Source organism: Nuphar pumila, chromosome 15 (genome assembly GCF_984573655.1).
Source record: "Nuphar pumila chromosome 15, dmNupPumi1.hap1.1, whole genome shotgun sequence".
NCBI classification, from domain to species: Eukaryota; Viridiplantae; Streptophyta; class Magnoliopsida; order Nymphaeales; family Nymphaeaceae; genus Nuphar; species Nuphar pumila.
Window position 1 is genome coordinate 76,932,632 of NC_143263.1, and position 25,810 is coordinate 76,958,441.

General features: G+C 38.2%; 1 protein-coding gene across 1 annotated transcript; it reads left to right on the forward strand.

The window, feature by feature from the left end:
• The first annotated feature begins 1,602 nt into the window (after positions 1 to 1,602).
• On the forward strand, positions 1,603 to 2,189 carry LOC149815663 (uncharacterized). The gene has a single exon (XM_089989547.1). The coding sequence runs from the start codon at positions 1,618 to 1,620 to the stop codon at positions 2,143 to 2,145; it is 528 nt and encodes a 175-aa protein (XP_089845673.1). The 5' UTR covers positions 1,603 to 1,617; the 3' UTR covers positions 2,146 to 2,189.
• Positions 2,190 to 25,810: the final 23,621 nt, after the last annotated feature.

A 25,810-nucleotide genomic window follows, 5' to 3' on the forward strand; every position in this document is an offset into this window, starting at 1 on the left:
TTGTTTGGTTAGAGTTTGGGTTCAGGTTTTGTCAGGTCAAAAAATGAAACCTTAGGTCCGTATAATTTCAGAAGTTTACTTTTACTAAAAATACATATAGTACCCAGCTAAAAGGCTGGATCAAGTTGACTACTCAGCAAAATTCATAACCCAAATCAGGCCTGCATACTGTTCGAGTCGGGTTCGGGTCAACCCTAATATTAATCGGGGGTCTTTTGGGGTCTTGTATGCTAGCAACTTTTTCTACATACGTCCATTTAGAGGATGCTTTCACCTCATGTGAACTGAGCCCAAGTTCATGGAAACCAATGGCTTCATCAATAATTAAAACTATCAAGTCCACTCTCAAGTCTCTGGCTCCAACTTTCCCTTGGGTCTCTTCTGCCCACTGGACCTACTAGCTTTCACATTGATCTTTATGGGTTTCAAACACGAGACGTCCCTTCAGCTTCAGCTTGGCCAGATGAACAGAGCCATTATCTGGAGCATGAAAGTTACATCTTGGTGGCAAAAATTTCTGCATTTTTCTAGAAGGCCCATTATTTGGTGCAGTATAATTGCACAATTTTTTGTGATGCACCACCGAGCCGTGCAATATATACCTTCCTGAATCAGACGTTCTGTCCAGGTTCTTGGCATATTTGGTGGGGCCCAACAATATATCTCATGCAAGGAGTTGTGGCATCACTTTTATTTTGTACATATATCTTGTTTGGCATATAGGTGTTTTTAAAATCCCAAATATTTCTTAAGAGATCAAAGGAGGGGAAAAAAAACGCTTTGTGTTGCCCACAAAAGTTTTGAAACTGCTTCCAAAACCACATATAGGTGTTTTTAAAGTCACAATGGCATCCTTAAACCAAGACTTGAAAGAAACATATTTATTATGTCTTAATGGCATCCCTTAATATTGATGAGTTTAGAAGAGATCATAGTCACAAATATCGCGAGATTTTCATAAATATTACGGTAATATCGTGAGAAATTACCTGAAAGTTAAAAACAGCAATTTCTCATGATATTTTCAAAATACCATGATTCTTTTAGCAAAAACATAAATATCGTGATTTAAATGTGACATTTACGTTTTTAACAGCTATTATCATAAAAACCCGTGTGGTATTTATTTTTAAAGTTTTTTTTATTTCTATTTTCTTATAAATTTTTATTTTTTATATTTCAAAATTATTTTTTATTGCCGAGATTTTGCCAAAAATGAGAGATTTTCAAAAAAAAAAATCAAAATGTCATGGGTTTTTTACTGCCTAAAAAAAAGGCGTTTTTAAGTTTTGTCGGTATGGAAGAGATCTTGGTCATGATAAAACGTACAGAGACGTATAGCGATCAATTTATAGAGCATATAAAACAATGCATTTTGACCCATTCTTGCAAGTTTTAGGAAGTTTCCTACTGTTTTGTTCAATATGGAAAACAATAGCCCTTTACTTTGACCTTGTGTATATACAAATCACAATAATTATATTATACTATTTCTTGCGTTCTCTACAACGCGTATCTTCTACTTTGTCAAACCTCCAATAACAGCTGGCCTCTTCATCTCTCTATTTAAGCATATATAACCAATAAGGCCTTCCATTGGACCTCACTATCACCACCATGGGAAACTACATCTCCTGTGGTCTATCAAACAACACCCCTTGCCGGAATTCAGCCTTGAAAGTCATCCTAAGCACTAATGGAGATGTCAGGCAGATGGACGGCCCGGTGAACGCGGCCGAGTTGATGCTGGACAACCCGAACCACTTTGTGGTCAACTTGCAGTCTCTGCAGATCGGAAGGCGGTTTTTTCCATTGTCGGCCGACGAAGAGCTCGAGATGGGCGGCATCTATGTCTTGTTTCCGATGTCGCGGGTGGATTCGGTGGTAAGGCCGGCGGACATTGGCGGGCTGTTCATGAGGGCTAACAGTGAGATGAGGAAGTCATCTGGTGGCGTTGCAAGTGCAAGGGTCTTGCCAGATTTGTGTGGCCCGAGTGCAGGACCTGGTGAGGAGACTCTGCCCAGGCTTAGTTTGGAGGGTGTTGAAGATGTTTCTCCTGATCATTTTAAGAGAAGGTTGAGTGTGTGTAGGTCTAGGAGGCCATTGTTAGAGACAATAAATGAAGAGACCATCTGTTCCACATAGCATGTGTTGTATAATTGTCTATGTAGAACCAGAACTTATCATCATTTTGATCTCTCTCTCTCTCTCTCTCTCTCTCTCTCTCTCAATTGGGCTGCAATGGCTTGGTTCTTCATGGAGCCCAACCAAGCCCGACCTAATCAGACTTGGCTTGGGCTTGGTCCGGGGGTCTGATGATCTTGTGAGGTCAAAAAACGGATCTCATTAATTTGGACCTCTACTGTTGGCAAGCCTGAATGTTCACATTAATTTGACCAAGTATCCAGTTCTCTCTCTCTCTCTCTCTCTCTCTCTCTCTCTCTCTCTCTCTCTCTCTCTCTCTCTCTCTATATATATATATATATATATATATATATATATATATATATATATATATATATGTATATATATATATATATATATATATATGTATATATATATAGCTAGTGTAGGAAGCAATATGAGCCTTATTTTATTGTGCCCACCAAATAATTGGATGGCTGCACCGGAAGAAACCGCGTACTGGCGTGCATATAATATACATAGTTTTCACATTTTTCAAAGGAAGCCCAAAATTTTGCCACCCTAAACAAATACCCCACACCATTAGTTTGATGTTGTGTTAATCTATGTTCTACATAAATGTGTCGACAGTTTCTCCCTTACGCTCAAAATACATTTATTTTCTGCCTTCTAAGCATACCCAATTTTGATTATTAACAAGTGTCAAGATACCTAGAGCACAAGGTTTCTATTTGTCAATTAGATATAAATGCTTTAGAGAAAATTTGCCAATCGGTTATATTGTTTGAAACGAAGAAGTCAGGAAAAGATGACTCAACAGTTTAAAAATTTTAGTAAGCAACATAAGCTTTAGTTAGTTTTATTAGGGCAAATTTATCAAATTTAGATGCAAGTTTAATGCGAGTTCGCTCATGGTTATTTGCTTAATCTAGGTTAAAAGCATTTTTTTGAGGGGTTGTAGAGTGGGATGGAGGGGAGGTTGAGCTATTTGAAATAATGAGAAAACTTTGGCAAATTTTTTATTGTTTTTTTTTTTTGGCTAGGCCAAAGGAAAACCCTTCATCACCAACAGTACATTGGCAGGCCTGGGGTTAGTAAAACCTTGTGATCCTTTTCGTCCACTAACCCCTTTTTTTTTTGTCAGAGAAAGCCGGGGTTAGGGAGAGCCCTACCAGTTATACAACCATACCATTGGGATCCAAACTTGCAACATCCCAACACAAGGTGATGTGCACTAACTGCTCCTTACAGATAAGGGGAACCTTGTTCGTACATGCGGCTTTGACCTTGCAGTAAGGCATGCTCCTAGGGGTGTCAATGGGCCTGGTTTACCGGGACACGACCTGAACCAAACCCTATAGGGTCCGGGTATGATGATAAATAAGAAGACCAGATTAAGACCCAGGTCCAGACCTGATGGTCCAATTAATACATGGACCCGTGTATAGTTTGTGAAATTTTATACCAAACCCGTACCTGACCCGAGTTCTTAAGACATGCACTTTTCCAATGCAAAAATGATGAAAAAAATATGGTTTTACCCGGTATGGTCCGGGTTTGGTTCATGTAGTTCTTATGGGGTCTGGGTATGGTTTTTCTTATAATGGACACAATTAGACCCAGATCCAGACCCGATATCATACCCAAAAATCTGGTCCAAGTCTGGTTCCACCTGGGTCCAAACCAAACCCAGCCCGTTGACACCCCTACCTGCTCCCCGTAGGTTCTGAACTTGTAACGCCCCCCTCAACTTAGTAAAATTCACAAGTCGCCCTTACAAGATGAGCGAGCGACCCCTGTGTGCCAATACGTTAATTAGGATTAAATGCGGTTTTTATCTGATAACTGAAAATGAGAACTTTTGTGAATATGTTAATTAGGACTAAAGTTCGGTCCTTATTTGTGGATTGATTACCCATAATTTCATAAGTTTCTTCTGATGCTTTTGATGAAACTAATTTTTCACGCAACAGGTTTCAGGTTTTTGGATTAATTAGATATTAAAAACCCAAGACAAATCTTACTGAATCTTGTCCTTTAGCTAAAAATTTGAAACCGATGTGGTTTTCCCTTTCAAACATTTTGTTCATAGATCTGATTTTGAAACGTTTAATCTCTAACGTCTGCAATTCATGTTTGTTGGTTTCAGTTTCTAGATGTTTGTGGTTGCAAAAAACCTAAGATAGCCAACGTTTTACTTAAAAGACTTCATTGGGTATATTTTAATGAGTAACTGGCATTAAACCTATTGGCTTACTAATTGTTTTTTAATTTAATTGCCTAACAAGATCAATAATTTTATCCAGTTAATCACGATTTGTAGAGGGTTGTCCTGAGGAATTGTGGAAGAGAGCAATTCATTAGATATCTCTACGATTTGTTCCTGGAATCTCCTTATGATCAATAAGGAGGGATACACAAAACTTTTCAAGAATCAAATGTTCCTATTCTCATAAATTCAAAGCATAGGTCAAGGATGAACAAGAAGATTTGTGATGACATAAGGGGGCGTTTGAGAGCCTCATTCTAAGATTCGAGGATCTCTAGGCACCTTTTTTTGGATTTATTACCCAAAGAAATTGCACCGGGCGCGAAGAACTATCGCGCCGGCTCAGCTTGCCATACCTACGGTCATCGTGCCGGCAGCCAGGGGCGTCCCAGTCCTGCCTCCCCAAACAGTTAAATTATTATTTTTTTTTTAAAAGCCCAGTCCTAGCCCTGCCCTGATTCCATATGAAATAGATTTTTATTCATATTTTAGCCCAGCCCTTACTGCAGCAAATAGTTTGATTTGTCCATATGAAATAGATTTTTATTAATAATTGTAGCCATTTTTTATTTTATCTCAAAAAAAAATTTTTCGGGGACGCTGCCCCCGAACCCCCGACTATCACACAAATAATTTTTCCTTTCTACACCCCTGTTTGCCCCCCCACCCCCCCCCTCACATGAATCCTAGCTACACCCCTGCCGGCAGCATAAAACTCCGAGGCTAGGACCCCTGCCCCCGGGGCCTATTCTACAAGTTGGCTTGCACAGAGAGGCAAGGCCCATGAGAATTGATCCTTGACTGCCCGTCTAGCAGCACACTACGAACCCCCCCCCCCCCCCCCCCCCCTTTGGGACAGATCTCTAAGCACCTTGGTTTTGAAATCATCTAGTCTCAAAACCGCGTATCTCTGGCACGACCATCACCACAAAAGAAAAAACAGGCTGGAGATATATACATGGTTTTAAACCTTTTTGAAGATCTCAGATTGGAGGGCCTGAGATCGTCCATTTGCGCGTGTGGACTCCAAACCAAATCAGGGTTGTTTTCAAACACACCCTTGGAATCTCTAACAGTATTCCAAGCAATACTTTTTCATTTTAAAGCAAGGCATGATGGATGCAAGAATCAGTCACCAAGGTTATCAAAAGCTAGTATTAATAAGAGTAGGATTCTCGGCCCACAAAGAGCTCCACTACTCATCTGCTAGCTCCGACGTGTGAACATAACCAAGTTTGAAACCTATTACAAGTTTGAAACCCATTGGGAGCATCCCTTGCTGCAGGTCCGAATCTGGGTGCATGTGCTCCACTGTGGGCGTGTGGATCTTGTTGGTTATTTGGTGGCCATAAGGAAACCGTTGGAGAGATAAGATAATAAGACATGAAAAAGAACAGTTAGATATCTATTAGGTTGAAGGGTGCAACCTTTCTTGGGAAGGGGTGTTTCCCCCAAGAGATACAACCCAAGTCCAGCCCTCTACAGATTCTATAAAGGTATGCATCAAAGAAAATAGCATATACAGAGATATACACAGAGAAATATAGAGATCGAATAGAAAGCGAGAATGTGAAGACCAATGTGCTTACAGTGATAGAGCGGTTTTCCTTTAGCCCAGCCAAAAAAAAAGGAAAGGAGAAAGTAGGATTCCCAAAACTTTTGATGATGCGACACCAATTGTATTCTCTTTTTACAGCATTTTTATTTTGGGATTCCAACTGCCAAGCATTAATTGGGGTGTCTTTCTTTCCTTACACATCTTCCTCCCAGTGTTCTCTGTATTCTTTCGTAGTCCACCTCTTTAACTTGATTCACTCCTTAAAGCTTCACACTCACATTTTTCTCTTAATAGAATTCATGAATTCGATATCACAGTTCATTTTTGTAGTCACTGGAAGCACATACTTAGGATGTGAAGCATGGAGAAATCTGCTTCTCATTAGTGGGAAGCCGTTTCTATGTAATGAAAAGCACACTGTCTACTTTACAAGTCACTTCCCAAACGTTCTCTTCATTCCATAGTTGTTTCCTGTCACTTCTCACTCGCTTTGCCTCATGAAGGATGGTTGTAGTTATTGGTCTATAACGTTCCACCTCATCCGTGTGTGGCATGTGGGATATCTCTTTAAGTTATAGTGATGGCATCTTCTTGATGATAGGTTGGATGATAGCGTACTAAAGAATGGGTTTGTGGAGGGAGATCCTTGGAAGTGTTCAAGTGCAGCAACTCCGGCTTCCAATTGGTAAAACCCTTGAGGTCACCCTGTCCACCTGCACTACAAGAAAAACAGTTTTTGCTGATGCACTAATAGTGCCAGAAAAAATCTTTCCTAGCACACAAATGTGCCAGCAAAAGTACTGACGTTGATGCATTTTACTGGCCCAACTTTACACCACCAGCAAATGTAGCTTTTTAATATTGGCGCAGTTATATGCCAGCAAAAATTTCATACTCGAGCAGAACGGCGCCAGTAAAGATCTTTGTTGGCGCAGATATGCTCCAACAAAGATCTTCCACAAAATTGAAAGATCTTTTGCTGATGCAGTGTGCCAGCAAAAAAGTTAATGTTGGTGCAGATCTGTGCCAGCAAAGATCTTTCACAAAAAAAAAAGAAAACACTATGTAGTTGGTCTGCCCTCAGAAAGTATGTTGAATAAGAAACAAGACAAGAGAAAGATCATTTGAGTATGAAAAATTGGACAAAACAGAACTGATCTATAGGCTAGTAGTGTTGACTGCACATGATAAAAAAAATGTCTGATGTTTATTTGCACAAGATCAATTTTGCAAAAAAAAGTCTAACAGTTACGGTTTATACTCAAGAAAATGACACAGAATATAGAGATTCAAGTCTATGTCAACCAACGAATGTAAATAAAACCAACAATGCTTGATTAAGAAAAGGTGGGAATGGGAATAACATGAACTCAGAACTTGACAAGTAAACTATTAGCAGAAAGACGAGAGATCATACTTAATAGTGCAAAAACATATTACAACAGAATACCTAAAAGTCTATATAACTATTAAATGTCCATAGAATAATATTCACAAATGTTGTTACTGATTTGACCATACATCTGACCAGCTAAATTACATGGCTAATTCCAAAGATCCCTAAGGGCCTTTGTCAGTTGATGTATCAATGCAATGAAGAGTACCTCACCTCCTTTTGGTAAAGCAATCGACCATTTATGCTAAGAGTTCCTTACCTGAATATGAATTGAGATTGCTACCACCAAAGTTCTTGAGAGTGCCATACATAAAGAATTTTCCATACCTCCAGTCAGTGTAAGTGGAAAATTGAACATGAGAACCTTGAACATAAGGTAGTTATACATGCTATACATGGTAATAAATGTGGAAACCCTCTCTCTCTCTCTCTCTCTCTCTCTCTCTCTCTCTCTCTCTCTCTCTCTATATATATATATATATATATATATATATATATATATATGCTGGCAGCTGTACTTGGTAAAAGTGAACTAGATTACCTACTAAATAACATTCACACCAAGCACCAATGTGCATATACACGCACATGCACAGATTACTCCTATCGATTTACTTGCTCCTACTCATTATCAGTTGGATCAGGGATATTTCCAGCAAGGAATATATTGAAGAGTTATCAAAAATCTGAGATTATAATAATCTTGGTCTAAAATCCCTTATAAATTAGCTTCTCATGTTTACATCAATGATAATCCAGCAAAAGGTGGATTGTACAACTCTGGTTCAATGGACAGAGATGAAATAGTTGTTGGGTTATTAGGACCCTATCTTTATAGATAGAGGGGCATGAACGCAGTTGCACTAATTCGTAGTATGAAAAGTTTCCACATACAACAATATTGTTCTTTGTTCTCATCTACCTTTTCCTTTATGATAGACAAGCTGGGAGATGGTACCAAGGAGATTCAACCTGACCCCTTAGTTATGGTAAGTGTGAACCACCTGTCCAGCTGTCAAATTTGAACCCAACTTTTCTTCTCATGTATCAATCGTAATAAAGAGTACCACTAATTGGCCTACAACTTCTTTTGGATCTACCTTCTTCCTTTATGTCCTAGGTACACGGTTTATATACACTCCCTCCTCTTTCTTTTCTCTTTCATTTTATTTTTAGACAAAAAAAGAATTTGATAATAAATTTGTATGAATTTTTAAATTAAACAACAAGCATAGGGATGATAATATGAAATCAGAAACCATAACAAATGGCCGGAGGGCATTACCTTTTTTACTGTTTGCATCATTCAGTGCTTGAAAGTCCTTTAGCCATTTTGAAAGGCCATTTGCAGCGCTCTGTTTTTGCCCACTACTTTGCACTGAAATCTCTGACTCGGTATGAACTTCTTCTTGGATTTTCTTCAGCTGAACAACAAAATGAATATAGCAGGTATTGAAAATTTGGAAATGAGCATAATAACCATGGAAAAAGTAAATCAGAAAGGAGATCAGTATCCACGAATAGATGGCAGCACCCTCTCCTAAGAAAACATACACAGTTTTAAAGCTTCCTCGAGTCTCAGTGTGGGAAAAATTGCCACCAACACCATAAAAAGCTAGAGAAAAGCGAAAGAGGGATAAAAGTAATAGAATCTCCTCATGATATACCATAAATACCTCCTACAAGATTTAGGTCCTCCTAAGATATATTCAATCTTATTCACTACAAAAACTCCTGATATCAACTAATATCCCACGCAAAGAACAGTAGAAGCAGATAAAATAAAACAAGATTCACACAAAGAAACTAATGATCAATGAACTTAGAACTTGTCATCATTCATTCCAACCTTAAACATCAATACTTCCAATCTATTCAAATAAAGATAAAGTACTTGTAACATGGTGTTAATTACTTTAATTAATTCACAATGGTACTGCATAAAAATTATTATGGTTGCAAAAATTATTTTGAATAGGACTGAACACAGTAGAGTGGCTACAAAAGATAATGGAACATGCACAAGTATTACCTTGGACCAAGCATAGAAATGCAAAGAACTGAGCTTCCCAAAATTAGGTTGGTCCATGTGGATGTTCAGACTCTGGCTCTGATCTATGTAGCGGCCACGGTCAACAGCCAGATCCACCAGAGTTCTTTACTTGATCTGTCAAACAGTTCTAACAAAGATAATTATAAAAGGTTATTTTTCAAACTAATAGCTGAACAAAATGCTAGCTTATGACACATGCAACTACAATTCTGATGGCTAACCAAAGACTAAAATATGAAAAAAAAAAAAAACCTTAAGCATGTGTTCCTTGAAAAAGAAAACTAGCCTAAAAGAAATAAAAAATCCGCTTCTTCTAATAACATATGTTTGATGGCTGCAGAACGGAAGCACTACGCAAAAGCTAAAAATCATAGTTTGTTCTCCATGAGAAGAACTCATAGTTTGTGGAATTTGCTAAGGCATACTAACAAAAATGCAAATGATCCTACAACCATAAGATGACTCTTAATTAGAATAGAACTCCACAGCTCAAATTGACCAAAAACCCAAAATTTTCTAGTCCCAAGATGTAAATCCTTCCAAATTTGACCAACACAGAAAGCAGACCATTCATTACCCTTCATTGGTCTGGCAATGACGGCCACAAGGTATGGATGTGAATGTCATGGACATCGAACACACACACACACACACAGAGAGAGAGAGAGGCCCTCTCTTCTTTCTTTCTATAAAAGAAAACATGGTTTCCAAGGTGTGGATGAGGATTCCATAATCATGGAATATATATATATGAACAGGAAAAATGAACTAAGATGCGAAAAAAAATTGCATCTTACAAAAACCAACAATTGATAGCATAGAAAATGCATGTCCAAGAAAAATAAATACCTAAAGAAAAAAAAAAGTAACTTCCCCACTTCAATCCATTTTCATAGAGAGAGAATCATTTATCTTAGATGAGGAAACATTGTCTTGAACAAGAAGCATATTAACTCTACAACTGTGATGAAACCACTGAAAAGTTGAAAAGCCATAAGGCAAAATAGGTTCAAGATTTTACACGCATAATTAATGATGAAAATTGTCTATTGTTTTTAATTTCCACTTCTACATTGAATTGTCCTCTTGTGTTTCACAAGCAGGAGCTAGACCACCTTAACCTTTATAGATTATGGAGAGTTACCACTACATGTGAAGGAAATTAAAAAAGTGAAAATGATCATATGATCCTCGGTTTGTGGCATTTAGCATCAAGCATCTAACTAAGGAAATGTATAACGTCACTAAATATTCATCTGTCATGCTTTCCTATTCAGCATTGTCATTACACAAAGATTGTGCTGAAACCAAGAGCCTAGAACTTATGCAATCTCACCTGGTAAAACCCTCAATTTCTTTACAGTGAATCTCTACCAGCAATCCGAAAGGTTATAGAATCTTCAAGTGAGGATATCCCCAACGTCAGGCTTGATATCTTTTACTGCTGAGGTATATAAGCAAAATCAGTACCTATTTGAAAAGCCAAAAAACAAATACCTCAAAAGTCTTAGCCATTGCAAAACTTCTGTATCTTTCCATTGTCTGCTCGTCCCTCTAACTCATCCAAATTTATCTCCTTACCATTAACATGGTTCTCGATAATCTGCAAAAGTTAATAGTATTTATTTTTTCATAAGTTTTTACTAAGCAGAGCACTTTGTTTTTCATTTTGAATAGTCATGTAAAAGCCCCTCATTGGCTTTGAAAGCAATCCCTTAGTTAAACATGCAAACAATCACTAATATCAGGGCCACCAAATATCATGTTTCTGCAAGTAACACCTACATTATAGATTATTATTTAGGTCCTAGAGAAGACATGCTAATGTCCTTTTGAAACATTGAGCACATGTTTCTGCAAGTAACACCTACGTTATAAAGATCAATGTCAAAATGAATGTCAGTTAACCAAGCAATTTTTTAGGTCCACTAACACATACCATAGGCTGATCTTATTAAACTTATTTGCAGTGATTATCAAATGAAATGCACTTTGTATTGAGTAAATTAACAACAAAATCCCTGATGATGATCAGATATTGAATATAGAATTAGAACCAAGAATATGGTTGCAGGACATAAAAGATATAATCCACTTTAATTTTTAAAAAAAATACAGAGTTCTGATCCAAGTGAAGATGACGATGGACTTTCCCTTTCAAGAGAAACATGAATGAATGCACAAAATCTTACCTTCAATTGTGGTCAATACACATGGCTTAAGGGAAGTGACTTCAACAGTATCTTTCAAATCTATTCTTGCGTAAACTTTGAGATTTTTGAGAGAGATATTCTTGTGTCGATGCTTGTGATGATACACATCTAGGAAGCATTTGTTGAAAATTGAATAATAAGTTAACATTATTAACAATATAAGCATTCAAAATAAGCAATGAAAGATGTAAAACAGGTCCGGCAGAACATACTGTACATCTACTCCATTTGAGTTTTTTTCTTCAGGTCCAGCTAAACTATAGCATAGCTCCAGCATTTCTTTCCAAGATGAAGATCCTTTTCTTTCAACGGCCTCACTCCATGGCTGCCCATTCTGCTTTCCCTGAAAGTCTAAAGAGAATGTGAAATATAAAAGTAAATTCCGGGCACTTCAATTAATAATCAAGTGCTATGTTAAAGAATGTTAGGTGTAAGAAAGAAGGGAGAGAAATTCAAAGAAGAAATGGGTTGTTTAGAGATAGAGGTCTTGATGAGGTGGAATAGTCCCATATTGCTTTTGCTTGAGTTTTCTGAGGGCTTTATAAGCAACTAGGGAACTCATACACTTGTTCCTGAGAACAAGGGAGTGGGATGACCACCACACACACACGCGCGCGCGCCCGCCCGCTCGTGCCGGGCCGAGCCGGGTCGGGTCGGGTCGGGTCGGGTAATTGGCCCTTTAGGGCCATATCCAATCAAGACAAGTATCTTTTTACCCAAAGTTTCTTTGGCTTCGGTAATGGGTTATGGGAATGGATAACGGGTCACGACTCCTCGGATTGGGGCGAATCTTCTCTAAGGGGAGTACTTTAGTACGCCTTAGCCTGCTGCATAATCTAAACATGTGCATGTTGTTTTCTTTATGTTCTATGCTTCTGTTTGCTCGGATGCTATCGTCTGGATTTTGGTCTGATGCGGAAAATGTCATGCTTGCTTCCTGTTGCTGTTTCGGTCGTCTGTTAATCATGCTATTTACACTGCTGAATTTCTTTATTTATTTCGTGTTTTATATCATGATGACGATTGTGAAACTGTGTGATCCAAAAAATGATCCAACAGTCTTAGAGAAGATTCTAAGCATGTCGTCTTCTTCTGCGTTTGTACCAAAAGTGGACATGTCTGGTATGCCGGAAAAGTTTGTCGGACAGAACTTCAAGCGTTGGCAGCAACGCATGAAGATCTGGTTCACTACGATAGGGCTGTTAAATGTTCTGGAAGTCGAGTGCCCTTCGGTGTCTGATACTAACCCTGACCCTGTTGCAGTTACTGCGGCTGTAGAGTGGAAAGAAAAGGACAATATATGCCGTGGTTGCATACTGTTGGCTCTGTCCAACACATTGTTCGATGTGTACTGTTCTTCGTCTACCACTGCTAAGGGTTTATGGGATCAACTTGACAAGAAGTACAATACCGAAGACCAAGGTCTTGAAAAGTACTATGTTGCCAAGTTTCTGAAATATCAGATGGTAGAAGGCAAGTCGGTCACTGAGCAGGCACACGAGTTTCTGCTACTGCTCCATAGTTTGGCTGAGGCTGAAATGAAACTTCCTGAGAAGTTTCAGGTTATGACCATCGTAGAGAAATTTCCTAAGTCTTGGGTAGACTTCGGTATGTCTCTCAAGCACCGTAGAGGAAAAATTTCTCTAGATGATCTTATGGTAGCCATTGCCATTGAAGAAGAGCATAGGAGCCAGAAACAGATCGTAATGCCAACTGAACCGCCTAAGGTGAACATGATGACCGGAGCTTTTAAGGGCAAAGGACAAAAATCGAAATCTGCATTGAAAAACCAGTTTAAACCTAAGGCCAAAATCCAGAAAAAGGCAAAGAACAAACCGTGCTGGAACTGTGGGCAGATTGGGCACTGGGCTAAGGAATGTCCTTCCAAGAAAGCCAAAGCTCATGGGACCACAGAAGGAACGCCTCAAGTCAACATGGTGACTGAGGTCGTTGGGACCAGTACTGGGTATGTTTCTGTTAACCCACAAATCTATCACGTTTATGAGCCAACTGAGTGGCTGGTTGACACTGGGGCTAATGTGCACGTCTGTGCTGATAAGTCTATCTTTGTCTCATACCAGGCTGCTGCAGGCAGATCCGTGACTATGGGCAATTCAACGGCTGCAAAGGTGTTAGGAATTGAACGCGTGGATCTGAAGTTTCCTTCAGGACGAGTTCTATCTTTACACAGAGTGCACCATGTGCCTGTAGTTAGAAGGAACATTCTTAGTGGTTCATGTCTTGTTAGAGAGGGTTATAAATTTAACTTTAAATGTAATAAAGTTGTTATTTTACATTCTGGAACTTTTATTGGCAAGGGGTATTTAGATGATGGTTTATTTAAAATTCGTGTTGAACATGTTTGCAGTGATAAATTAGAAAATGATGTTTCTTTTGACTCATTGTCTAATGTTGCTTATAACATAGAATCATCTGACTTATGGCATAATAGATTAGGTCATGTGAATTTCAACTCTGTGAAACGCATGATGAACTTGAAAATGATTCCTGAACATTCCATTGATAAAACTAAAAAATGTGAAATTTGTGTGTAAGCAAAACAATGTAGGAAACCATTCCATACGATTGTTAGAGATTCTGAAATATTGGATCTGGTGCATACAGATATCTGTGAGTTTAATGGAGTGTTAACTAGAAATCATAAAAAGTATTTTATCACTTTTATAGATGATGGCACTAAATACTGTTATATGTATCTGCTAAAATCAAAAGATGAAGCTTTTGATAAGTTTCTTAACTTTAAGAATGAAGCAGAAACACAAACTGGTAGAAAACTTAAAAGATTGAGGTCTGATAGAGGAGGAGAATATACCTCTAATAAACTCGATGAATATTGCAAATCTGTTGGAATTGTTCATGAGTTTACTGCTCCATATTCTCCTCAATCCAATGGGATTGCAGAAAGAAAGAATAGAACCCTAACTGACATGATAAACACTCTACTTGGGAGTTCTGGATTACCTACCTATATGTGGGGGGATGCTCTGAATACGGCTTGCCATATTCTGAATAGAGTACCTCAGAAGCATAAGGATAGTAGCCCTTTCGAACTCTGGAGAAATAGGAAAGCTTGCTTAAAATACCTTAAAGTGTGGGGGTGCCTTGCTAAGGTACTTGTCCAAGAGCACAATAGGAAGAAGCTGGGTCCTAAAACAGTAGATGTTGTCTTTTTGGGTTATGTAGAGAACAGCTATGCCTACAAGTTCTTAGTAATTAAGTCTGAGATATCTGGCATAGATGTTAACTCTATTGTAGAGCTTCGAGAAGCTACATTCTTTGAGGATGTATTTCCCATGAAAGTTGGTGTACCTCAGAATCTGTCTTCTTTAGATATACCTTCAACTTCTGGTTCCATTCCCGAACATGTGGAAAGGATGACAGATGTGGGGGTAGAACCATCTTGTTCCCATCCTAGACCCGGTGAGTCTGAGGAAGTGGTTGAACCTAGAAGGAGCAAGAGACAAAGGATTACCAAGGATTTGGAAAGTGACTTTATCACTTACCTTATCGAAGATGATCCTCCCACTTTCCGAGATACAATGGCTTCTCCGAAAGCAAAGCATTAGAAAGATGCCATCAAGAGTGAAATGGACTCCATTATCTCTAATGGTACTTGGGAACTGGTTGACCTCCCTCGTGGTAGTTCCACAATTGGGTGCAAGTGGATCTTTAAGAAGAAGTTGAAACCAGATGGATCCATTAACAAGTACAAGGCGAGACTGGTTGCCAAGGGGTTCAAACAAAAGGAGGGAATAGACTATTTTGATACCTATTCTCCGGTTACCCGGATGACCACTATTAGAGTGCTTATTGCACTGGCTTCCATTTATGATCTCTCGGTCCATCAAATGGACGTGAAGACCGCTTTCTTGCATGGCAATCTTGAAGAAGAGATCTATATGGATCAACCTGAGGGTTATGTGGCTTCTGGTAATGAAGATAAAGTTTGTAGACTTGTTAAGTCATTATATGGACTGAAACAAGCCCCTAAACAATGGCATGAGAAGTTTGATAATATTATATTATCATTTGGCTTTGTTGTCAATGAATCTGATAAGTGTGTTTATTGTAAAGTTAAAAGTGATAGTTGTATTATTTTATGTCTGTATGTAGATAATATTCTACTGTTTGGTTCCAATATGGGAATTGTTAATGAGACAAAGTCGTTTCTTAGTAGTAAGTTTGATATGAAGGATATGGGTGTTGCAAGCGTGATCTTAGGATTAAAGCTGACTCGTTCAGCTGAAGGGTTAACCATTTCTCAATCTCACTTTGTCGAGAAAGTACTTGTGAAATTTGGTTATAACCAAGAGAGATCTGTAGCAACTCCATATGACCCTTCTATCCCTCTTCATAAGAATACGACTGGTGTTCCTGTGTCTCAATTGAGGTATTCCCAGATTATTGGAAGTTTGATGTATCTAGCAAATTGCACTAGACCGGATATTTCGTTCTCTGTGACAAAGTTAAGTAGATACACAAGTTGTCCAAATCGCACTCATTGGAAGGCATTGGACAGGGTACTTAGATACCTGAAAGAAACCATTTCCTTGAGTTTGCATTACAAGAGATTCCCTGCGGTTCTTGAGGGATATAGTGATGCAAGCTGGATAGCCATGAACTATGGCAGTTATGGCGTGACAGGGTATGTATTTACCTTGGGTGGCGGCACAGTCGCCTGGAGATCAGTAAAGCAGACCATCTTGTCTCGGTCTACTTTTGAGGCTGAACTCTGTGCTTTAGATGTTACAGGATTGGAAGCTGAATGGTTAAAGGGACTTTTTGAGGAACTTCCTTTAATGTGCAAGCCAATTCCTGCGATATCTGTGCATTGTGACAATATGGCCACAATTGCAAAGATTAAAAGCACAAAATATAACCAAAAGCAGAGGAGACACATCCAAGTCAGAATAAAATCTGTAAGGGAACTGGTGTCTCAGTTAGTGGTTGTTGTGGACTATGTTGGATCCAAAGAGAACACAGCTGATCCATTAACGAAAGGACTAGATAAGTCTTTAGTCCTAAAATCCAGAGAGGGGATGGGACTGAAACCCATCAGTAGTTCATCTACAGTAGCAACCCAACCTATCTGAGTGGAGATCCCACAAAGTAGGTTCAATATGGTAATAACAAGCTGTAGGGTGAACTGGATAGCACCTTATTAAAGATGATACTATGTATCTGTGTCTGTTCCTCTGTTTACTCTGGAAAGGTGTTATAGCTGCAAGTTAAGGAAGAGTTAAAACTCTAAATGGGTTCAAAGCCTTCTAGGCGAGATGTTAGCAGTGCATCTTTGGAGAAGCCCACCTATATGAGTGTGACTGTGTGGCCGCAGTTCAAGGAATTGGGTTATTCCTGAAGTCACTCATGAAACAGGATTCGGGCGCATCGCCTTTAACGCGCCGCCCCTAAAGATTACAACCAGAACCTTTATCGTGTTGTTGCTAATGAACACTCCTACACCAAAGGTTCAAGTTCAAGACTTCAGTTCACTTCGTTCCTATGGGGGTAAAGTTAGTCAACTAAGGTAGTGGTTCAAACCGGAAGGTACCACTGCTGAAAGCATGATATGTCGTGTTGTAGACTGTCTCTTTTTGCACCTTGGTTTCCTCCCGTTTCATTCTTTGAATTTGTGGGGGAATGTTAGGTGTAAGAAAGAAGGGAGAGAAATTCAAAGAAGAAATGGGTTGTTTAGAGATAGAGGTCTTGATGAGGTGGAATAGTCCCATATTGCTTTTGCTTGAGTTTTCTGAGGGCTTTATAAGCAACTAGGGAACTCATACACTTGTTCCTGAGAACAAGGGAGTGGGATGACCACCACACACACATGCGCGCGCGCGCGCCCGCCTGCCGTGCCGTGTCGTGCCGAGCCGGGTCGGGTTCGGGTAATTGGCCCTTTAGGGCCATATCCAATCAAGACAAGTATCTTTTTACCCAAAGTTTCTTTGGCTTCGGTAATGGGTTATGGGAATGGATAACGGGTCACGACTCCTCGGATTCCGTGCCCGTTATGGAACTTCGGATTCCGTAACGGATCTCGATCTTTCGAAGTCCGTTAACGGATCACGTCCCCTCGGATTCCGTAACGGGCTCCTTCCACGTTTCAAAACCGTTCGTGGGTTATAAAAGCGTGGTCAGGGGTGGGGTTTCGAAGAGGCTGAGACAGGCAATTTTCTGAAGGAAAGTTCTGCGATTTTCCATCTCCCCTGTTACTCTCTCTCTCTCTCTTTTTCCTGAGTTATCCCGAAAGGGGTTGTTCTGCAACTTTGGTTCGAAGAGGCTGTTTTTGAAGGACGATCCGCCGGAGTGCACCGTTCGGTTCGTCGTGGCTATTGTATCCTGGGGGAAGGACGCCGGACCCTGATTTGCACAGTATGTGGGGGCGAATCTTCTCTAAGGGGAGTACTTTCGTACGCCTTAGCCTGCTGCATAATCTAAACATGTGCATGTTGTTTTCTTTATGTTCTATGCTTCTGTTTGCTCTGATGCTATCGTCTGGATTTTGGTCTGATGCGGAAAATGCCATGCTTGCTTCATGTTGCTGTTTCAGTCGTCTGTTAATCATGCTATTTACACTGCTGAATTTCTTTATTTATTTCGTGTTTTATATCATGATGACGATTGTGAAACTATGTGATCCAAAAAATGATCCAACAAAGAAGACAACCACCAACAGAGAGGATAACACAAAAGAGAAAACCAGAGAAAGTGGTGCCACTAAAACCAGAGAAAGCTATGCAATTACTTACACAAGTCACAATTGTGATTAAATTTTAGAATGTTGAGAGCAGGACTACTACCTACAAATCAGGATTGAAAACAAATGTAGCAATACTTTCATTTAAATATGGTAGAATAGATGACTATTTAAGAGGTATAGTGTGTTACCTCCAAGTAGTTTTTTCCATGAAAATAATCTTTACTTTGAATATAGAGTATTAGTTTGAATCTAGAATTCCTATAAGCATCATCTCCTTTTACAAAGTTCTCTAGCAATGGAGTTTTCTCAAGAGGTGAGTCAAACCAGGAACCTGAATGAAGATAATAGAATGGCACAATAAAGATATGCAATAATTAACTTTATAGAAAAAACATTTTCCAGTTATTCATTCTACAAACAGCATATGGTCTAAGGTTAGAAAGATAACCAACAAGAAACTAGTCAGTTTAGTTTTAGATCCTAAAATTTTGCATGTTAGTTCACTTCACCTTTTCTATAGTTCTTTTATAGACATTGGAAGTTTCCAGTCATGTCGACACCACAACTGTACACTTAGAGGCAATTTCTCTAACCCTGTTTCAGTTGCCATATGGTAATTTCAAGCCCAAAAATCTTGTTGACCAGCACACAACACTTCATGCTTTCTATAGGTTTGATTTTGGATGGTTATCAATGATGCATAAACAAAAATTCCATACATCTCTATCACCGTGATAAGGTTTTGATAAGACAAAATGCAGAAAAATGAGATTTGGACCTGAGGTGGAAACACGAAAAAAATACAAAACTATTAATCTCATAACGCCAATTTTTTAGAAACTCTAATCTTGGATTGAGCGAACGCCCACCATGATCGTCATTATGTGGACACCTTCTTTGTGGATTTTCGAAAAATGTGAAAGAAAGCAAGGTTTTTCACTTAAAAATATATATTTAAAATAGATCCGAAATGAATCCGTATTTTGAGAGAGTGTGGGACCATTTTTCAAGGTAAAGAGTCTTTTCTCCTTTGACAAGTAGGGATCAGCCAAACCATCAATTTTGTTTTGGGTGGCGGAGTTGGAGAAAGTTGTGTGCCTTCATAGTTTAGACCTAAAAGAAAATCGAGTTTGGAGGCAGGAGCCATCCCAACTCGAAAAAATTACAAAAGCAGCAAATATAAAAACTTTAGACAAATCTAAACTTAAAAAAAAAATGTAAAATAAATAAAATACTTAATAAGAACCAAGTCTCACCTTGGGCCTTTTTTACGACGTTGATGAAAGCAGGGGCAATGCATGTAAAAACAGGGGACGCCAAACAGGAAGATTCTGAAGAAGAAGAAGAAGACACAAGCCATTCATTAAAGAAACAAGGAAATCACTCCATCAACTTGATCCCACCTGAAAAGTTGAAAAAATCCACAATATCTTAAGACTCAGGGGCTCCTAAGTTTAGTGAGTGCATTCAAAGTACTCCAATACAACTAGCCAACAAGAAAGCAATATGCATATGAAACTATAGTTAACAACCACACTCAACTAGGAGAACAAATCCTGAAGTAGCAGACTCCCAAGCCCAAACCCTAATGGAGATAGAGAGAGCGTTAATGGCGAGATATGAGGGACAGGAGAGGAACCTCCCCTCTTGTCGTTAATGGCGGGCGATGATGAGGGAGCTCGCTGCTGCTGAGGAGGAGGAGACGCCTGACGTGAGAGGGAAAAACCTTCGCGGGAGGGGAAAAAGGAAGAAATGAAAAAAAATCCCCCTCTCACGAAAAGTTTATTGGGATCTCCTGGCGCAAGCTGGAGCTGGGACAGAGAAACCAAGATTTTGATGGCGTAACGTTAGTGTGCACCAGCAAAAATAGTTTTTTTTAGCGCAAGCTGGAGTTGGGCCAGAGAAATCGAGTTTTTGCTGGCGTAACTTTAATGTGTGCCAGCAAAAAGTATTTTCACTGGCTACGTAATTTCCTCGCTTTTCATTGGCGCAGTTAATTTATGCGCCAGTAAAATAAACTTTTTGCTAGCGCTACTTCTGGACTGCACCAGCAAAAACTGCATTTCTTGTAGTGCAGGGAGTATGCCCAGTTTTGACATTGCAGCAAAGGATGCCACAAGTGGGTTTTGAACTTGTGATGTCCCATCAACTTGGTGTCATTCATAAGCTTCCCCTATTAGATGAGCGGAGCCCTTGTCACTGAATTTAGTGCAAGTTATGAGGAATGTAATGGAGGAAAGAATTAACTGGCACCTGATTTAGTCGCATTTAGTTAATTTATTTCTAGAATTTGATAGTTTCAAATATATTTGGACCACAAAGAGTGCATTTGCACTCCTGTGTGCTTTGAGAAACTTCAGATCATAGGTTGTGGTTGTTGTTGGAAGGATAAACCACCTAATGTGGTAAGATGATATGATGTAATTGGTTACATTTTGCCTAACCCCAGCTTGTTAATCCAAAAAAATTAATTTAGATAAGAAAAAATTATCGTACTATCCTTGCAAAATAACATTTTCTAAAATGCCCAACAATTTGCATTATCCTCTTATGTCTACAATTATAAATGCCTCACTTTTTTAAGACATTTTTACTTTTCGCACTAGCAAATCTCCTATCGGGTGCTACCATGTGAACCTCCTTTAGGTAACCAAAAAACAAGGAAGTTAACAAATGTGTGATGACATTCTTTTATATATATATATATATAATGACATTCACGAGCTACCATATAAATCTCCTTTAAATGACTAATCATCAAGGAGGTTCTCAAATGTATGGTAACATTCACATATATATATATATATAGTACTACATTCACGAGCTCTTTAAGTAACTAATCATGAAGGAGGTTCACAAATATGTAGCAGTATTTGCATATATATATATATATATATATATATATATATATATATATATATATAACCTTCGCATGCTACCATGCAAATCTTTTTTAAGTAATTGATGGTCAAGAAAGTTCTCAAATGTGAATGTTACAGGTTTCGATTATGAATGTTTGAATATATATATATATATATATATATATATATATATATATATATATATATATATAAAATTGTGAACGTATGAACATAAGGACATTCACAAACCACTCAGTGTGAATGTCCTCTCGTCATTCGCAATCTCTATTACTTTTTTAATCTGACAAAATAAGAACTCAAGCCCAAAGTTCCATTCTCCTGGTATGTGGGAGAGAACAGAGAAGAAATAATAGATAAGGCTCATCTCTCACTTGTATAAAATAATTACTAATTTATTTATGGACCTGCAACTGGGAGTTGGAGCTCGTTCAATTTTTTATGATAGTAGACAGTGAATAGAGAAATTTAATGATAATAGCTGATTGATATTTAATATTAGGGTTGTCAGCCCATCATGGATATACTCAAACTCGTCCAAATAACTAATGAGATTTTGGTTTTTGTTTTGTCAAATGAAGAAAATGACAAATATAGAAAGGGACATGGGGGCATTTGCATGGTGTCGTATGAACCTCAAGAGATTTGCTAGAATGAAGGGTAAAAATATCCTAAAAAGTGAGGCATCCGTGATTACAAACGTGGAGGGATAATGCAAATTACGGGGGCATTTAGAGAAACATGTTATTTTTGCAAGGATAATACAGTCACATTCCATTCAGATAATTACTTTACCTGTATTGTTTATCATTTTACTAAATCGAGTCGTTTACCTTTTTATACTATAGACTAGTGGTGGCAATCGGGTCAGGTTGGCGGGTCGTGTCGGTGGGTTGGCAGGTCGGCTGTGGCAAACACGAACCAGACCCGTTTATTAAACAGGTAACCCGACACGGCGTTTAATAAATGGGTCAGGTTGGCAGGTTAGCGGCGGGTTGGTGGGTCGGGTTCGGGTAAACGGGTTGGCAGGTCAGGTACAAGTAAATGGGTTGGCGGGCGGGTCAGGTTGGGTAAACAGGTTGGCGGGTCGGGTTCGGGTAAACGGGTTGACCCGCCCACGTAACCTGTTTATTAAACAGGTCAGTCGGGTTGGCATAACCCTAACACGAACCCGACCCATTTAATAAATGGGTTAGGCGGGTCGACACGTTTATGACACAAACCCGTTTAAGCCAAACCTGAACCCGGCTAAGAAGCGGGTTGGCAGCTTGGGTTGGCAGGTCATGTCAGATTTTGCCACCCCTACTATAGACTTCCTGGCAAAGCCAGCAAAAGAGAGTGTAAGACGGTCGCTGGCAGGCCAGCGAACCAGTAATGACTTAAGTATCTGTAGGTTCTTTTCTTCCGAAAGAAAGATACCTATAGCAAAGCATAGTAGATGAAACTTTTCGGACCTCAAAATTGAATTCAGTCTCGCCCATTTTGGAGTAATGGTAAAGGAACTGTTGCAGGAGAACCGAGATGAGTGGTTAAAGAGTTCAGTCAAACACCAACCTAAGGTTGGTATTAGCTGACTTGAAAGAAAGGCAATAAGAAAATTAATGTAAATGACTTATGTAGGGCCTGGCCATATAGATGGGCTATTAAACTTTGCTAGGCTTTTTTTTTTTTTTATTATCGAGCCTGAGGATTAAGGCCCTCCTCCTTTCCAGTAGACAAGCCCTACAGGTGACCATACAACCAGGTTTAATCACCTATACCAATGGGGTTCGAACAATAGTGACAAACATTTTTTTCGGCAAAATCTCGTTTTCCAAAAACTCATGAGAAATTGAATTTTTTTCATAAATCTCGCATTTTTTCGGCAAAATAGCGACTAAAACATTAATTAGAAAATATAATAAATATTTTTATAAGAAAATATTAATAAAATTATTTAAAAATAAAAATACACGTTTTTTTTCATGATAAATAGCTGTTTAAAATGTAAAAAGCATGTTTAAATCATGGTATTTATGCTTTTTCATAATTCTCATGATATTTTTGAAAATCTCGCAAGAAATTACCATTTTAAACTTTCAAGCAATTTCTCAGGATATTATCGCGAGATTTTCATAAATCTCGCTATATATTTGTCACTATGGTTCGAACTTGCAACATCCCATCACTGGTGCCTTGCACAAACTGCTCCTATCGCTAGTTCTTATTAAATGTAGTTTATAAAGGCCCATTTCTACCTACATTAATTATCTTATTATGCATCAATTAAGACATAACATTGTTCTAAATTAGAGAAGCATATAGAACTTGTGACATCCCATCAACTTGGTGACATTCACAAGTCCCCAAAAATGGGGAATTAATTTTTGCCTTGTTCTTTATGTATCAAATTTGATGACCTCTATTGTTACTTGTTTGGTGGCATCATGGTACTCGTGTTAGAAATAACAGATAATGAACCTAAAATCTAGTAAGATAAAATCAGTATTTGTTAATGATTTGAATCTAAATTGTTTGAATTAGAATCGAACAAGTTTTTTCATTTTTTTTTTTGGCAAGTCATGTAATTCAAAGCTTATCTTGAATATTATAACTATATGGTTTGGATATAATGTGGACATTTCAATGAGGTTCTTGGTCCACCTGAGGCGCAAAATAGTACATTCAATCTTGATATGACATAATTCTGGACATAATGAGATGAGTGAACAACATATTTTAAACACTATGCTTGACCAATTTATAGTTCAAGGACTATCAACAATCCTTTAATGGATTATTCAAATTGTTCAAATTTTGCAAAAAAAAAAGTTAAATACGATCGACCCAGCAAAGTGGCAGAACCCTTTCTTTTGTTTTTTTTCTCACATCTAACACCATAAATGTGCATGTTTCATTGAGTGGGAACCAGCTTTTGGATGAATCTAGCAATCCAAAAATCAATGGCTATGAATGTATTAAATTTTTTTGGATCATAAAAACATGTTTTTTCGTTAAAAAACATGATCCAAGAGTCTTAGTTATCTAAAAACATCTTTTAAATTTTGAGATTTTTCTATGGTGTCGTTTGGACGTTCTGAATTTTCTATCCAACTCTATCAGAAAACCGAACCCTGTCTACTCGAGTTTGACTTTTGACCTAACCAAAGCCTACTTAGCCAAAAAAATCCTAACCCTAGTCTCAGCCACACATCACATCACAAAAAATATAATCCCAATAAAAATCCTAAACTAAATTGAATCCAAATGGATCTCTTATAGACCCGACTTATGCGCAACTCTGCACCTGAATCATTATCCTCAGGTTGGAGAAGACTTACCCTTTAGTTTGGATCTTGCTTACGCTTCTTCTAATTTCACTCGATTGCTAAGAACCAAATCTCAGAGAAGACGATGGTCGCGGGATCTATTTTTTCAATAATTGAAATAAGGGGAATATCTTGAGCTTGCTGCTCTATAGTGACTGATCTATAATAATGCTAAATTGTTCATCTTGCAATATATGAGCCAAAGTTGAAAGTCTAATTGTAAATGTTTTTGGATCTAGTTAAGATATATTGAGTCCAAATTGGTTTTACCTGGGTCAAATGGGTATTTCAAGGATTTTTGAAGTAATGAATGGACTTGAATAGGGATTGACGGGTGTAGGGTGGTGTTTGAGTTTGAATGGTTCTAAAGGGTTTTGGGTTGGATGTGGATCCAAAATCATATAGGATACAATAGGTAAGACTTGAACCGGTGGTTGTTGGGTTCGATTTAAGCAAAAAATGAGAGGTTTGATCCAATATGATGGACCTGGATAGTGAACAGGGTCCAATAGTTAGGAACCACTTTAATGAAAACCTGATATCATATTCATGAAAAAAAACTCTTAAGGATTTAGGCTACCAAAACAAGATTAATACAAAATAAAGTACTAATGTATAAAAAAAATAACAAATCTCCCTCCAATCAACCTCCTCAACAATCCTTATAATGAATATTTATAAGAGAAGAAGAGAAACCCTAAATCTATTTTAGATTCGAGCTGGATCCATTACAAAAAAAATATCTAAATCTAAATAAATCTAAATAAAAATCCTAAACTTAACAGGATCCAAATGAATCTCTTATGAACCCAACTTGCATGCCACTCCTGCATCAGTAACCCTCACTCTCGCACGATTCAAATTTCCAGCAAAAGTTTACTTGGGAGTAGTGGCCACTTTAGCCATTCATGGAAGGGTATGCATGTGTGGTTTTCAAAATGGGTTGATTGGTCGCTATCTTTTAAGAATTAAATAACAAAGCATATTTTGCAAAAAAAAAATAAAAAAAATTAAAGGCCATATTTTATCATGAAAATATTTGTGCATGATATTACAATTAGGGGTGTCAATGGGTCAGGTTTACCCAGACCCGACTTGTACCAAATCCTATAGGGTCCGAGTATGGTGATAAATAAGAAGACCCAAGTCCAGACCCGACGGTTTGATTAATACATGGACTCAGGTATAGTTTGTGAAATTTTATACTAGACACAAGCCCGACTTGAGTTTTGATTAAGACCCGCAATGTTTTAATGTAAAAATAATAA

Coding starts and splice junctions, on each gene's coding strand:
- LOC149815663 (XM_089989547.1), top strand. CDS start 1,618: ATGGGAAACTACATCTCCTGTGGTCTATCAAACAACACCCCTTGCCGG.